The 16,753-nt window shown below is 43.9% G+C and overlaps 1 protein-coding gene across 2 annotated transcripts in view; it reads right to left on the bottom strand.

Moving 5' to 3' along the window:
• The window catches only part of si:dkey-13p1.4 (transmembrane protein 151B), a 51,114-nt gene that overhangs the window by 17,352 nt on the left and 17,009 nt on the right, over window positions 1-16,753 (bottom strand). For both annotated transcript variants that reach the window (XM_043698203.1, XM_043698202.1), the window contains exon 2: window positions 120-1,507. In XM_043698203.1, the coding sequence (XP_043554138.1) occupies window positions 120-1,507 (1,388 nt within the window). The remainder of the gene's footprint in view (window positions 1-119; window positions 1,508-16,753) is intronic.

Here is a 16,753-nt window from a genome sequence, read left to right as displayed (position 1 = left end):
GTGGGGGGGGGGTGTGGGGGGGGGTTTGGGGGAGGCGGAGACGAAGGAAGGCAGATGGCGGGAGGCACGGGGAGGGTCACAAAGATGTTTCGAGGCAGGAGTTTCTCCGGATGTAGTACCTGCGGCCGTCCGCCTCACGAGCCTGGCACGGCCGGTGGACGATCAGCACCGGGAAGAAGCGGGCGTCGTGGTAGTTGGGCGGGCTCTCGCTGATCGCCAGCTGGCTGGAGTACGAGCGGCAGTGGTCGTCGCGGCAGCGCTCGTTGACGTTGCTGCTGCGGCTGTGCCACAGGCCGGCCCGCCAGGAGCCGTGCAGGCGGCACAGCGAGAAGCGGCTGGTGTCCAGCGAGAAGCGCGACTGGCTGCGGCACACGTTGCGGGAGAAGATGGAGGAGCTGCTGGAGCGACCGTCGCAGTCGGCGGCCCGCACCACGCCGCAGGCCGAGTAGCCGTTGCACACGGACAGCGAGGCCAGGTCCATCAGCACGGCCTCCGAGTAGCTGGGGATGAGCTGCCGGTTGCTGCGGATGTGCCACTCGAGCTCGGTGCTGTCCACCGTGCCCAGCCGGGCGGGGGGCAGCGGCGCCGGCGGCGAGTACGCGCCGCCCTCCTCGGTCGGCGTCGCGGCGCAGTAATCCAGGCCGAAGAGCTTCTCCACGTGGTAGTGCACGTAGGCCGTCCGGTACTCGACCAGGACCCGCAGCGGCCAGGACAGCATGAGCAGGCCGGCCGCCCAGAAGGCGTACGGCGAGATGTACCAGGGCGGGCGGTCGGGGTCGACGTACACCATCATGGAGTCCTTGAAGTCGACGTTCCTGAGCTGCATGCCCTCGCGGGCCTCCATGTAGTCGTCGAGGCCCTCGATCTCGCTGAAGAAGCTCGCCCTCTGGTTCAGGTAGCTGTTCTCCGACTCGGTGTTGGCGAAGCTGAAGCACTTGGTGAACCGCAGGCGGGTGGCCGGGTGCCGCTCGAGGCCCAGCAGCTCCTTGGAGACGTCGCGCACGCCGCAGCGCGCGTACTCGAACTCCGCCTCGGCCACGTGCGTGTTGACGCGCTCGTGGTACACCTGCGTGCTGGTGTAGGCGTCCCCGTGGCGGTAGCGCGTGACCTGGCGCGTGCGCCGCACCAGGTGGTAGCTGACCGCCTTCCACCAGATGCAGGGCGCCGCGCGCCGCATGCGGCCGATCCGCTCGTAGACGCTGTCGACGTCCGCCTTGTGCTGCAGCTCACTGCGGGCGCGGCAGTGCCAGCACTCGACCAGGTAGACGGCGTACAGCATGGCCAGGAAGGCCAGCGGGATGTAGACGTAGCCGTCGGAGCACGGGCTGTCGTGGTAGATCATGGACTTGCCCTTCAGGGAGCTGTCGAAGCGCAGCTTGGTCACCCGGGTGAGCTGACACCAGGCCACTGCCCCCAGGCAGCCGTACATCAGGAGGGAGAGGATCAGGCACTTCCAGTGTGACTCCCGGCAAACCGAGGTGCTCAGTGACTGCTTCGCCGGCCTCTGCTGCTCGTCCGTCCGTCCGTCCCCGGCGGCAGCGGAAGGGAAACAAAACAACAGAAAACCGCGGCGTTATTAGTGTCGACGGCAGACGTAAGAGTCTAAGCTCAGATTGCAAGGAAAAGCAGAATGAGAAATTTGAGCCAAATAATAGGATTCCCCAAAGGCCATTCAGCCCATCGAGTGCACACCGACCCTCCGAAGAACATCCCACCCCCGCAGCCTAAATTCCAACTCACTCTGTTCAGCCCTTACAGGATATATCCTATTGTGAGCTCCACTTCATTTAACATCCCCAGATGCAGACCATATGAAAAACTTCATCTACCGCTCTTTCCCATCTAAATTGGGAATTACAGAGCTGTTACCATGCAAGAGAAGCTGTTCATCCCACCTTGTTTGCAGAAGCTCTGGGTGAATTTTGATTGCTGACCTATCCCATCAATACCCTGGCCTCTCTGCTCCTGCACACCCTTTGGAATAATTTCTTTCAGTTTATAGTCTCTTTATGTTCTTCAAGCCAAAGTGTATTCCCATTTTTCCACAATTAACTTCACTGCCACCCTTCTGCCCATTCTACCAACTTGTCAGTGTCTTTTTGAAGGCCCTGCTCATAGTTTACAATTCACCCAAGTTTTATGTCGTCAGCAAATTGTCCCTTGCAGATCATTTATACATTTCATGAAAGGCAAGATTTCCAATGTTGACCCCTCTGCAAACTCCTCTGCAAATTTATAAAAGCAAAACACTGCGGAAGCATCTATGGACAGAAGCGGGGTCAACATTTCAAGCCCAGTTTGATTCTTCATTTTTAAACTGACTTGAAACATTAGATTGTTTATCTCTCCTTGGATGTTACCTGTATTTCCTATTCCTCACCCCACTTTGTATCCATGTTGCTACTGTTCCTTCTTTTCTATGACATACAACTTTCCTTACAAGTCTCTGTGTGGCACTGTATCAAGTGCTCGTGGAAGTTCATATACACTGCATCAATATCATCGACTCTCTCTTACCTTTACAAACCCTTCCAGCAAGTTAGTTAAACACTATTTTCAGTTAAATCCATGCTGACTCTTCTGCATTAACCAACGTTTCTTACTGTGGCCTACATCAAATCTACTTTCTCCTAGACTCAACTTTTGGCGAGATTCCATATGTAATCCTACATTCTTTTCCCACAAGTCATATACAATCTGCTTCGTAATGGAGTTCATTCATTCTCCTTTCATAACCATATCATGCCTAATCAATGAAGAATGCTGCCTTTTTTAACCTCTTAAAAGTACATTTCTCCTGAAGGTTGCTTTGGAGGACTCAACTGTGTCCATTCAGTGCCACACCCTGAAATATATATTCTTAACCAAAGGCCTCCCTTACAGTTATAATCTTATGGTTCACAGAATTCAACAACTATCAAACTGTACCCTGAGTTGATTACAATACTGTAACTGCTAGCAATCTGAAATGCGGACACAAAGTGCTGAAGAAACTCAGTAGGACAGCACACTGAGGCTTTTTTACACTTTTGCTTCTGTCAGGTTGAAAGTCCATTCAGTCTCAAGATTTGTTTGGACATTTTTATATTTGTATATTTCAGTTTTGCACACAGAGACTTAAATATAATCTGTCAATCTTAACATTATCCATCATGTTTAGATATTGAAAATTTTTATTCAAATGTAATAACCACAATGCCACTTTCTCCTGTCCCTTCACATTTCCCCCTTTCCTCATTTATATAGTATGGAAAGAGTGTCTGTGGATTCACTCCCACACTGCAAATTTTGCATTTTCAAGCGAGTCATAGGATCATTCAACCCCCTAGTGTGTGGAAAGAGGGCATTTGACCCATTGAGTCTGCACCAATCTTCCAAAGAACATCCCACCCAGTGCGTGCACCCCCCCACCCCCAAACCCAATCCCTGTATCCTGCATCTACCATTGTTACCCCACCAGTACCTGGACATTACATGCCATTTATCATGGTCAATCCACTAAATCTACTCATATTTGGATTGTGAGAAAAAATGGGAGTGGCCAACAGAAACCCACACAGATACTGGGGGGGTGGGGGGGAGGGGTGAGAGTGTATAAACTCCACTTAGACAGTCAGCTAAGCTGGAATCAGGGGGTCCCTGGCACAGTTAGGCAGCAGTGCTAACTACTGAGCAATCGTGTCATGCCATAGCTGTGCTACCCCCACTATGTTAGAGCGCAGATTGGACAGTGGGACCTCGTCAATTCTAGGAGGAGAAGGGCATCCACAAAGCAAGATAAGCCTGGGTCATCTATCTATGTGCACAAAACATTCAAGAGGATGGAATGGAAAGGGTCATCACAGCAATCAAGCACACCCACTTACGATGTGTTACGACCAGCACCCGATGGAGCCATCGACTAACAATGGAATCCCTTTGGAAAAACAAACTTTTAAAAACCTATGGCTAATTCTAGAACCATTAAGTTCCCTTTTAAAAGACTGCTTGATTTCCTAATCTTATAGGCTTTTCCAGAGGGCAATAACTCTGATAAGAGATACTTGCCAACTGTTGGTCAATCTATTTTACATGATTACAGTCAACCTGTTTGGACATATTGTGACACATGTACAGGGCAGGCAGGACTTGAATGTAAACCTGGCCTAGAGGTAATGTAGCTTAAAAATGTATTGCTGAAGAAGGGCTTATGCCCGAAACGTCGATTCTCCTTCTCCTTTGATGCTGCCTGACCTGCTGCGCTTTTCCAGCAACACATTTTTAAGCTCTGATCCCTAGCATCTGCAGTCCTCACTTTTTCCTAGTGGTAATGTATCCAATGGCACATTATCACAGCACCAAAGGATCCTTGACCTATTTTGTATGCTTTACCTAATGTCCTTCTTTATATGTAGGCATAGTTCAACCTCAGATTACAAGTGGCCCATAGGATCATATCTCATGATAAACGCTCCTAAAAAGAACATATTCCAAAGCACTCTAAGGGGGTAACTATCTGAGTTTGCTCTGTTAGTTTTGCTTAATGCCATTGTGAAGTGAATGCTTCCCACTCCATTGAAATGACCAAACTCTCCCTGTCTGTGGAAGAGTGTGCCAGTGAATTGCAAATGAATGCTGTCAATGAACAAGACCTATCGCAATAAATGGGGTAATTGGCTTCATGGATGTCCACTAAATTAGAGCACTGCCTCTCTCACATAGGTTTTCTTTCATGTCTCAAATTTGTTTAGTAATGTGATAAACTACAAATAATAGCATTTTGGCATTTAAGTAGCTGCTTTAATAGGGAATAATGTTTATAAGCCCATCACAACAGTAGTGCAAACTGAAAGTTGACACAGAGCCATCATGAAGGTTGACCAAAAACTTGCTGCAGGAGCTATGTTTTAAGGACCGTATTAAAAAAGGAACTGAGATAGGAATTCAGATGTTTTAGGCAGAAAGTAAGGCTTAGGCAGTTGAAGGCATGACCATCAATGGTCGAGCAAGTAAAGAATGTTCAGTGTCAGGGAAGTAGGAATGATTAATGAGGGAATTGGGAAGGAGTAGCAGTGACAACAATAACAATCTCCAGAGGGTGGATCTTTGAAAGAGCTCGGCAACAACCTCTGGTCTTTGAACATGAAATTGGGATGAAGCCCTCCTATGCCTCCCAGCTCATATTCAGGTTAAGTGCATTTGAAAATTACAGCTTTTTGATTGCAGTCTCTTCAGGAACTGCTCGTCAGGCCATGTGCAGACTTGCTTTGCTGAGTGCCTCAGGGCAAACCAGACTTGCACTTTCTGGAGAGAATCTACATCAGGGAGGGCATCCTTTTCTGTGGATGAAGAACAGTAGTGGTCCTAGAACAAAACCTTTTAATTGTATGTTTATTGATTCTTATGCCTCAGGCATGAGTGCCAATTTTTTTCCGACATTCCCAGTATGTCAGACTGCACAGAATGGGCACATGCTTCTTATCCATCCTACTGGATACTTCCTAATCAACCCATTCAGAGATGTTATTACAGACCTCTGAAGTAGGTGGGACTTGAATCTGGGTCTGCTGCTTCAGAGATAAGGATACCATCATTGTACCACCACACCTTATTGGAGGTCATCCACTGTCCAAAAAAACTAAACTTGTGTGGCTCGTAGTACTAGACCTTTATCCTCTGTGTGATGGTGCAGTTGCTGAAATCTTCCACTAGATGCTGCCCATTTGGTTCTGATCAGGTTTTTAGACTGTTTTTCAGCCATGTCAGACAGAAATTCTGAACTTTCCAAGGTAAATCACGCAGTTATCTTGGCCCATTGGAGCAATGTCTGTTCTTATTCTGTCTATTGTGCTGTCCCAGCTCTGTTACAGCTGGAATTCCTTATGTACAGTGTTCAGCCTTCCATAAGCAAACATGTTCTGTAAAAACATGTGTGGTGAATTATTAGAGTGTTTAATGTTTGATGGCAGACATTTAGTTGTGGTTATTAATATCCTGTTTTTAAGAATGAGTTCATACGCTTATCAGAGTGTAATGGAAATTGATGTACTGCTGATGTTTACACACATGTAGGAACTTCCTCATTCTATTGCTTTAGATATGAATGATTTTCAGCATATTTTGCCCCCTTTTAAGTTTTGGAAATCACATTTGCTTTGAACATAGATATTGGCGTACATCTTCCCCATATTTTTTATTTTTTCTCATTTTTGTCAAAGAAAAGAGAATTAGTGCAGTGGTGCCCTGAACAGACTGCTGATTCTTTATGAACTACTCTCTACGATCAAACAAAGTCAAAATAAGAAATATGGAAACACAGCTACAGGAATGGTTCATTCAGCCATTTGAACCAGTTCCACCATGCAATTAGATCTGATCTGTCAGTTCCATTTACCTATCTTTATGTTAATGGATGGTCAATCAATTTATTTCAAGTTTGCTAATGACTACATCCTGAGTACAGAGACCAGTACGGAAATATGTTAATGAGTCGGAAATAGTTCACAGAAGGTTTGCTTGATTAATACCTGGAGTGAGTGGATTGCCTTATCAGGAAAGGCTAGACAGGCTGAGCTTGTATCCTCTGGCATTTAGAAGAATTAGAGATGACTTAATTGAAATGTAAAAGATCCTAAGGGGCCTTGACCAGGTGGGTGTTAATAGGACATTTCCTCTTCTGTGACAATCTAAAACTAGTAGTCATAGTTTAATAAAATATAGGGTTGCCCAATTAAGGGAGATGAGGAAACCTTTTTTTCTTTTGGAGGGTTGAGTTCCTTTGGAATTCCCTTCCGCAAAAGGCAGTGGATGCAGAATCTTTAAATATTTTAATTTAGAGGTAGGTAGATTCATGGTAACAAAGGAGTTGAATGATAACAGGGATTGAGGGATATGCAGAAATGTAGAGATGAGGTTAAAGTCAAATCGTGATCTTATTGAATGGCTTGAAGGACTGGGTGGTGTACTCTTATTCTTTGTTCATCTGTTTGTAATGCCATTGTCAAGGTTAAACAAAACAGGTGGTGGATATTAATTGAATTTGAACACATGAATAAGGAACGTGGGGATGGGGAGCTATTGGTAGAGAGCTTGAAAACTCAGGAAGTCAATAAACTCTCTCCACAAATAAATTGTATATGTCTTGGTTCAAATTCAGCAGGCAGTTTGTATTCGAATAACGCTTTACGCCATATCCCTTTGATACTCCCCATGGAATCTTAGTTTTGAAAGCTCCATTACACAGCCAGCATCCACAATCTTTTGGAAGAACGTATACCTGATTTTATCTATCTTCTGTGTGAAACAGTACTTCATGATTTTATTCTTGGCTTTATTTTTAAGATTATGCCCCTTGGATCCTGTCAATACTCATACCAAATAGATTTCTCCATATCCTCCCTATTGCATCCCGCAAATATTCTGAAGACTTCCAGTGGTTCTAAGTACAAGTAATACACCAGACCAAGGAATGCCTTCCCTCTACAAATTATAAGTTGTAACTTTTAATGTTGGCTAGCTTAGGGGGAAAAGTAATCCTGCACAAAGACTTTTCACACAGCCTTGGAGTTGTACGTCAAAGATAGAGTCCAGTTGTGTTTCTGGGATGGTAGAGATATTAACACCTAGGATTATAATAGCCTCTCTAAATCTCTTGTTAGGAAGGTACCTCAGGAGAGATTTTGAAGTCAAGGTGTAAACTGGGGAGGTTTAAATTATTTGAGTAGTTTCCCAAAATGAAAAGAAGGTTTGAAGTAGCAAAGGGAATGTTTTTAAGTATTCATGTACTTTTCAGACAAACGAAAAAGTTTCAAGTTAAAGATAATCAATGAGTATTTGTATTTGAAAGCAAATTCTGTGTCTCATGGAGATGGGTTGAGAGGGAAAGGTTCCTTTGTTTTAATATATCTTTGCTGTTTTTAGTGTGTGGAGCAGCCAGCCTGTGAGCAGTCTGTGTCTGAAACTGGGGAAACAGGAGCAGAAATCAAGGGGTATTTCTGTGGAACACTGCTAATGAATTGAACTGCTAATGAGGAATTAAAGACTGCAAGATCTGTCCAATAGAGCTATGGGAAGATATCAACAGTAGAAACCTCACAGAAACGATAAGCAAACTGACTATAGTATCGTGGAATAGGGAGCCATTCAAGAGGGGGATAAAATAGAAATGTAGTTGTAAGCCAGGATAGTATAGCCAGGGGAATAGACGCTGTTCTCTATGGCCAGATTGAGAATGCTGAAGGTTGTGTTGAGGTGCCCAAGTGAAGGATATTTCATCTGGGCCGCAGGAGAACTTGGAATGGGAGGGGAATGATCTTGTTCTGATCTATGTAGGTACCAATGATATAAGTAGAAACATTCTGATGAGGAAATATGAGCAGCCAGGGACTAAATTACAAAGCAGAACTGAAACTATGAACTGAAGCCATGAACTAATTGGCAAAGGGTCAAGCTGATTAAAGAGGTAAATGTGTGGCTGAAAGATTGTTGTGGAGAAATGGGTTTGAATTCATGGAACATTGGCACTGTACTAGGGAAGCTGGGATACAGTCTGATGGGATGGGTTTCACCTGAATCATACTAGGACCAGAGTCCTGGCCAATTGCATAACTAGGGCTATAGATAGGGCTTTATTAAGCTAAGTAGTTTTGTGGATAGTGGGGGGGGGGGGGGGGATCGTGAGTTCAGTTGTGTGGAAAATTAGAAAATCAAAGGGAAAAGAGAAGATAGGATTGCAGGCTGGTGATGGGGTCAATTGTTACCAGAAAATAAATTAAGGAACAGAATGTATGAATATCATATTGTGACAAGAAACCATAAAAACAACTTAAAGGCTTTGTACCTTATGCACAAACCATTTGGAGTAAGGTAGATAAACTGACTGTGCAAAACAAGGGAAATGAATGTGGCCTCAGAGCCATTACAGAAACAGTTACAAGGAGTTCAAAACTGGGAACTTAGCATCAGAGATTTTGATCTTTTGGAGAAACAATAGAAATGGAAAGGTGGGTTAGCACTGTTAGTTAGAAATGAAAGGACAGTTGTGAGAAATGATCTAATCTTTGATGTAGAGTCCATTTGGATGGAGGTAAATCACAAAGGGAAAGATATCATTGGTCAGGGTAGTGTACAGATCCCCAAACAGTAGCCACTCTGGGAAAGGCTATAAATCACATAGGAGAATGTTAAAAAGAATAGAGCAATAATGATGAGTAACTTTAATTTTCATGTTGTCTGGGTTAATCAAATTGGAAAGGGTAGTGGCTACAATAATGGATTCATATAATGTTTTAGGGATAGTTTCCTAGAGCAATATGTCATTGGAGCCAATCAGCAAGCAGGAATCTGGTAATGGCTAATAAGGCAGGTTTAACAAATGATCTCTGAATAAAAGATAAAACAAGTTGGGACTCAACTCAGTGGAGTTTAGAATACTGAGAGGTGATGTCATTGAAATGCATCAGATTCTTAAGGGACTTAACATGAGAGGATGTTTCCCCTAATGGGAGAGTCTAGGACCAGAGGGCATAGTCTCAGAACAAAAAGGGTGCCAATTTAAGACTGGGTTGTGGAGGAATTTCTTCTCACCGAGATTTGAGAGTCTTTGGAACTCTTTCCCACACAGAGCTGTGTGTGTATGTTTAAGGCTGATATAGATTCTTCATCAGTAGAGCATTCAAGGGTTACTGGGAAAGGACAGAAAAGTGGACATGAGGAATGTTGGGTCAGCCATGAGCCTATTGAATTGCAGAGCAGGCTGAAGGAGCTGAATGGTTTATTCCTGACCCTATTTCTTAAGATCTTATGATTTCAGAGAAGGCTCTGAAGGTCGAGGTGCTAACAAAGGAAACTAAGGAGAATTGGAGTGAATTCCTGCGGGTTGTGATACGAGTTTGTTTGATTTGAGAGAATAGAATGACCACTCTGAAACTTATATAAAAAGGGATTCTCAGTTAAATTTAAAGCAGGAAGTGTTCTGATGAGAATGTTGGCTAAAAGTAAAACTGCTAATGAGATAGTGTTGCTTTGTTTTGACATTTTTCATTTAAAACAAGAATCTCAGTCAATAACTAAAAATTAAAGTTGATGTTTTAGAAGGTCTCTGTCTCTACCGAGATTGTAACAAAATTGAATATGCACTGGGATGACAGTCCAATGTTGAAAGGTTTAGTTTTTGAATTCACATCAGCTGTGCTCATATTGAAGAGAAAGGGACTATGAAATTGCCAGCCTGACAAGACAAACTTTAATAAAGCAATTCCAGGCGAGCCAGAGAAAATGAGGACTGCAGATGCTGGAGATCAGAGTCGAGAGTGTGGGATTTAAAAAGGGTAAATATAGTTAATATCAATTCTTTGAACATATAGTAATTTAGCATCAACAATCAGGAAAGTATCCCTACAGGATCAATGGGATATTAGATTAGATTCCCTACAGTGTGGAAACAGGCCCTTCGGACCAACCAGTCCACACCGATCCTCCGAAGAGTAACCCACCCAAGCCCCTATGACTAATGCACCTAACACTATGGGCAATTTAGCATGGCCAATTCTCTGACCTGCACATTTTTGGACTGTGGGAAGAAACCAGACCACCCGGAGGAAGCCCACGCAGACACAGGGAGAATGTGCAAACTCCATACAGACAGTCACCCGAGGCTGGAATCGAACCTGGGACCCTGGTGCTGTGAGGGTAACTGCTGAGCCACTTAAGTCTCATGTGTCATTAGGTTGAGAGTGCTACAAAGGTTCAGGCAACAGTTCGTGGATAACTGATTTGTATCCTGTATTTACACTGAAAGGTGAGATCATTTACTTCCAAACCTGCAAGCCTAAAATTTCAGCGAACTATTCACCAGCACTGAGGGATATCAGGGACACCATTGCCAGAATGGTGTATGCAGTCACGTTCAGCAGCATAGTGTGATATTTGGATCCAGTTCAGCAGAGTGTAAAATCAGGACAGTGGGATATCAGTGTCCCATTCCTTGGTGTGTTATGTTCAAAGTGTTCTATAAAAACAAGATTTTTTTTTGCTTTCTACAGAATGAGGCAACAAATGAGACCTTGGTTTTATTCACTCATGGGATGTGGGCATTGCTGGCTAGTTCAGCATTTATTGCTCATCCCTAACTTGTGCTATGCAGTCCATATGGTGTAGGTACTCCAAAATGCACTGCAAGGTATTCTAAACTTTTGACCCAGCAGCAATGATATATTTCCAAGTCTGGATGGTGTGGGGTGGTGAGAATTTATAGTGGGTGCTGTTCCCATGTATTGGCTGCCCTTGTCCTTCTAGATCATTGAGGTCCTAGATTTGAAAAATACTGCTGAAGGAAGCTTCGTGAGTTACTGCAGTGCAACTTGTAAACGGTACGCACTGCTGCTTCAGTGTGTCTGTGATGGAGAAAGTGAACGTATGAAGTGATGGTTAAGGTATTAGTCAAGTGAGCTGCTTTGTCCTGAATGGCACTGAGTCTTGAAGCTGCACTAGTCCAGGCAAGTGGAAAGTATTCCATCACACTCCTGATTTGTACCTTGTGGATGGAGGACAGACATTTGGGAGTCAGGCGTTGAGTCTCCTCCACAGTATTCCCAGCCCCTCACCGCTGTAGCCACAATATTTACATGGTCAATCCAGTTCAGTTTCTGGTCCATAGTAGCCCCCAGCTATTGATCATGTAGGATTCAGTGATAGAAATGTCATTGAATGTCAAGCCAGATGGTTAGATTCTCTCTTGTTGGAGATGGTCAATGTCTAGCAATTGCCACTTATCACCTCAAACCTGGATATTGTTCAAGTCTTGCTGTGCATAGATACCAAACTGCTTCTGTATCTGAGGATTTGCAAATTATACCAAACAATTTGCAAACATTTCTACTTCTGACCTTATAATGAAGCAGTCGTGGAGGATTGTGATGTCCCGGGCCTGAGATGATTGACCTCCAGCAAGCAGCAGACAGTTTCCATACCACAGCCCAATCGGCACCACCCCACCCCCAACTCCTCCTACCACCACTGATTTCCTATTGATTTGAATTTTCTTCGATAATACTGGGTTAAATGCTGCCTCAACATCAAGTCAGTCATCTCACTGAATTCTGGAATGTCTGAAGTTGAGTGGTGTCAAGTAAAACTCAGACTAAGCATCAATAAGCATTTCAGTGTTGAAAAGTGTGGTACTAGAAAATCCTATAAACATTTATGTGCTGAGTAAGGGCCTCTTGATAGCACTGTAAACAGCACCTTCCATAACTTTGCTCATGATTGAGAGTAAACCATTAGGATGGTAATTGGCTGCATGGATTTGTCTTGCTTTTTGTCCATTGGGCAAACTTGGGCAATTTTCCACATTGCTGAGTGATGTCACTGATGTAGCTACACATGAACAGCTTGACTAGGAACAAAACACAACTGAGGTGGAAACAGTTGGTGATAACCAGCAGAATATCTTTCTGCATGAGATTAACCTGCTGTTGTAAGGCTTCATGCATTGTCGAGGTTGAGGATTCCCAGGGTAACTCCCTACTGACGGAAAATCAGATATTTGCTGCAAACTCAGTGGAACAGAACAAATAAGAATGTGAAATTGGTTGAAGGTTTGATTTGGTCAGTTAGATTATGTTAGGCTAGGCTTGGCTCGTTAGTGGGATCGCCCTCCCAATGCAGCCATGACTTTGCAGGGCCGACTCAACAGCATCTCCTTTGTCATTGCTGGTGCTTAGTTTGATACCAGGTGGCCCTTTTTTACACGTAAGCAGCAGTCTGCCACAACCGAGTGGCTCACTCTGCTATTTCAGAGGACATTAAGAATCACCAATATTGCTCTGGATGGAGTTCTATGTAAACCAGAATGGGTAAAGACTGCTAATTCCTTCCTCCAAAGGGCATTTGGGAACTCGATGCATTTTTGTGATAATTGTCTGTTTCATGATCATCATTACAGAAATGAGTATTTCACTGCAGATCAGTTTAATCATTGAACCTAAATTCTCTTAGGTGCCATGGCAGGATTTGAATTTGGATCCACAGAATGTTAGACCAGGTGCCTGAATTATCTGTCCAGTGTTAATATCATGAGGTTACTGTGCCCTCAACAAATCAAAGACAGGTAGATGTGCAAGTTGGAAATTGTTGACAATAAAGTAGCTCTGAATCATGTTGTCTTTGCCTGAACTCTTTATGTCGCAGAGTCAGCAGCACAAAGCCCAATCTAATAAGGAAGTCACACAATCACGTGACAGCTTTTAATAGTAGCAGAATATTGCCTGCGAGAGCAATTTGTGGCAGGTAAGACAACCGTTACATTCATACACAAAACTACTTTTATCTTTAATCATTATGAACATGGTTGGCTGGAGCCTGCCAAGCTTACAAAGAAAAAGCAGGCTGTTTAATGCCATTTTTATATTTGACATTGACATCATGAAAAGGCTTTCCAACTCTCGCTAGATTTGTTCCCGTGATGTGGAGCAGCTGGTGTTGGACTAGGGTGGACAAACTTAAAAATCACACAACAGTATTGTGTGATTTTTAGATTTGTTCCAAGAGACTTAAATAACAAGGAACTCAGGGTCAAGACAAGGCCATTCAGTCTCTCAAGCTTGCTGTGCTTGCCATTCTGTCTTCCTTAATACCATTTTCCATGCCATCCCCATATTTCTTAATGTCACTTGATCTAGAAATGTATTGGTCTCTGTTGAACTTGTTTATTAATGACTCCTGAGTTAGAATTCCAAAAATTCACCAACCTCTGAGTGAAAGAGTACCTCCTTGTTTCCCTCCTTTTATTAGCTTTTATTCTGAGACTGTGTCACCCCTGTTTCTTGCCACTGCAACCAGGGAAAATATCTTTTCTGCATCTACCTTTGCCTAGCCCTTTAAGAATTTTGTTAATTTCTATGATGGCACCTCTCATTCTTCTAAACTCCAGGGAATTCTGGTCTAGTTTCCTTGTCTCTCTTCATATGACAGTCCCAACATCCCAGGCATCAGTCTGATGATCCTCTGCTGCACTCCCTCTTTGGCAAGTACATCTTCCTTAGGTAAGGGGTCAGATCTGCTCACAATACCGCAGGTGCAGTTTTACCAGCATTTTATACGATTGAAGTAAAACTGCTTTGCTCCTTTACTCAAATCCTCTTACAATATTAGCCAATATACCACTTGCTTTCTGAATTGCTTCCTACACCTAAATGTTAGCTTTCAGTGACTTATGATTAAGGACATGCAGATCTCCCCAGCTTCACATAGTGCTATGGAACATATATCCATGTGATGGGGCAGACTGGGCCTCAATGTTTCAGCTGAAAGGTTGCACTTCCTACAGTACAGCACTCCCCCCCCCACCCGCCTGTACTGGAGTGGTCTTCTAGATTCTATGCTCCATAGTGAGTCTGAAACCAGTGATCCAGTGGGTATGGGGAGAGAGTTGCACCACTAAGCTAAGGCTGATGGTGGGGATATGATCTCCTAAGTTTCCCCTTTGTGCTTTCCTGTGCACCCCTGTATTTACACACTACATTGCAGAAACATTTACTGCCATGTCAGTGGAGAGAACATTTCTCCATACCTCTGTTAAATCAGAGGAATCTTTGCTGCATTACTACTAGTATAAAGCTGACCTCACACATTTACTGAACGGCAACAATATAAAACTCCTCTAGTGACTTTCCTACCAGAAGTGATTCCTGAGTACAGCCTGTTCCATAATTTGCCAAATCAGTTAAGTATTAATTTAGCAACTTTTTATTTGGGTTTTACCAAAGCATGGTCCCATATCACTGACATGGAGGAAAATAGCACAAGTACAGGGAAACATGAAACAGGTAGAAGGGCATTATGGATCAGATACAGAGGATACAGGAAGCAGGTGCAGGAAAATGTGGATCAGGTACATGGGAAATTGAATCAGTCATGGCGATACAGGGACAGGTACATGGACAATTAGATCAGATGCAGGGGATAGAGGAAACCCAAGGGATCAGGTACCGGGATACAGAGGCATGTGGATCAGGTACAGAGCATACAGAGGCATGTGGATCAGGTAAATGAGTACAGGGAAGAGGCACAAGAGAATGAAGTTCAGGTAAAGGGGATAGAGAAAGCAGATACAGGACATACATGGAACAGGTATAGGGTAACCTGGGCAGGTACGGTGGTTACAGGGGAGCATGTCCCAGGGAATCCTGGAGCAGATACTGGGGATGCAACAAGCAGATACAGGAAGACCTGGGTCAGATACAGGGAATATACGAAATAGGTACAGGGAAACAGGCTGGTCCAGGAATCTTGGAATAAGTATAGGGATATGTCACGGTAGGCCGGAAGTCTTGGGCAGATACACCAAGGCTAGATGTGGAATGTGGATCAGGTTCAGGACAATGTGGAGCAGGTATAGGAGAATGCCTAGGTAGTACAGGGGTCTTGGAACAGGTACTACAGATCTGTTCTCTTAATTGATTCACAGTGAACCGACTAATTAAACTGCCAGTTTATCTGGTGCAGGGACACAATACTATTAGGAAGGGAATTCCAGGATTTTGATCCAGTGACAGCAAAGGAGCAACCATACAGTTCCAGGTAAGGATGGCACATGGATTCATGTGGAATTTTCAGATGCTGGTGCTCCTATGCATCTGCTGTCCTTATTCTTCCACATTGCAGGTTTGGAAGGTGAGTTGGTGAGTTTCTACTATGTCATTTGTAAATGGGATACTGCTGATGAATGCCGGTGTTGGAGGGAGTGTACATTTAAGGCAGAGGATGAGATGCCAATCATCTGGGCTGTCCAAGTTGGATACTTTTGACCTTTTAAATCTTGTTGGAATTGTACACATCCAGGTTATTGGTGAGTATTCCATTATACTCTTGGCCAGTGTCTGGTTAATGGCAAACAAGCTTTAGGGAATTAGGAGGCAAGTTACTGCAGAATTTCTAGATCTGACTTGCACTTGTAACCACAAGTTATTTGGCAGGTCCAAATTTGTTTCTGGTCAATGGTAGGTGCAGCTGTACAGGACATTAGAGAGGCCACTTTTCGATTAAGAAGGATGTTAAATTGAGAGGGTGCAGAACAGATTTACAAGGACATTACTAGGAGTGGAGAGTTTGAGTTATAGGGAGTGCTAAATAGGCTGAGGCCTTTTTCCTGGAGTGTAAGAGACTGAGGGGTAACCTTATAGACATTTATAAAATCATGAGGGACATGGATAGGGTGAATAGCCAAGATCTTTTTCCTAGTGTGGGGAAAAAACTAGTGCATAGGTTTAAGATGAGAAGGGTCCTGAGGGGTAACTTTTTCACACAGAGGGTGGTGCATAAAAAGGACCTGAGGGGTAACTTTTTCACACAGAGGGTGGTGCATGTATGGAATGAGCTGCCAGAGGAAGTGGTGGAGGCGGGTACAAATGCAACATTTAAAGTTATCTGGAAGGGTACATGAATAAGAAGAGTTTTGAGGGATATCGACCAAATGGTGGCAAATGGGACTAGGTCAGATTGGGATTTTGGTCAGCATGGATGAGTTGGAACAAAGTGTCTGTTTCCATGCTGTATGACTCTATCTCAGGAGTTGGACTAGAATCATCAGTGAATATCTTTGATCCTTACAATGGAGATCAATGAGGAAGCTGCTGAAGCAATTTTAGTTTTCAATACTACTCTAAGAAACCCCTACAGCAGTGTCCTGGCTTGAGACGACTGGTCTCCATCAACTACAACTACCTTTCTGTGTGATTGGTATGACTGCAATCAGTGGAGGGACCCCCCCCCCCCC

The sequence above is a fragment of the Chiloscyllium plagiosum genome, chromosome 10 (assembly GCF_004010195.1).
Source record: "Chiloscyllium plagiosum isolate BGI_BamShark_2017 chromosome 10, ASM401019v2, whole genome shotgun sequence".
Taxonomy (NCBI): domain Eukaryota; kingdom Metazoa; phylum Chordata; class Chondrichthyes; order Orectolobiformes; family Hemiscylliidae; genus Chiloscyllium; species Chiloscyllium plagiosum.
Note: the sequence above shows the minus strand (reverse complement) of the source record. Positions and strands in the feature narration are given on the sequence as shown.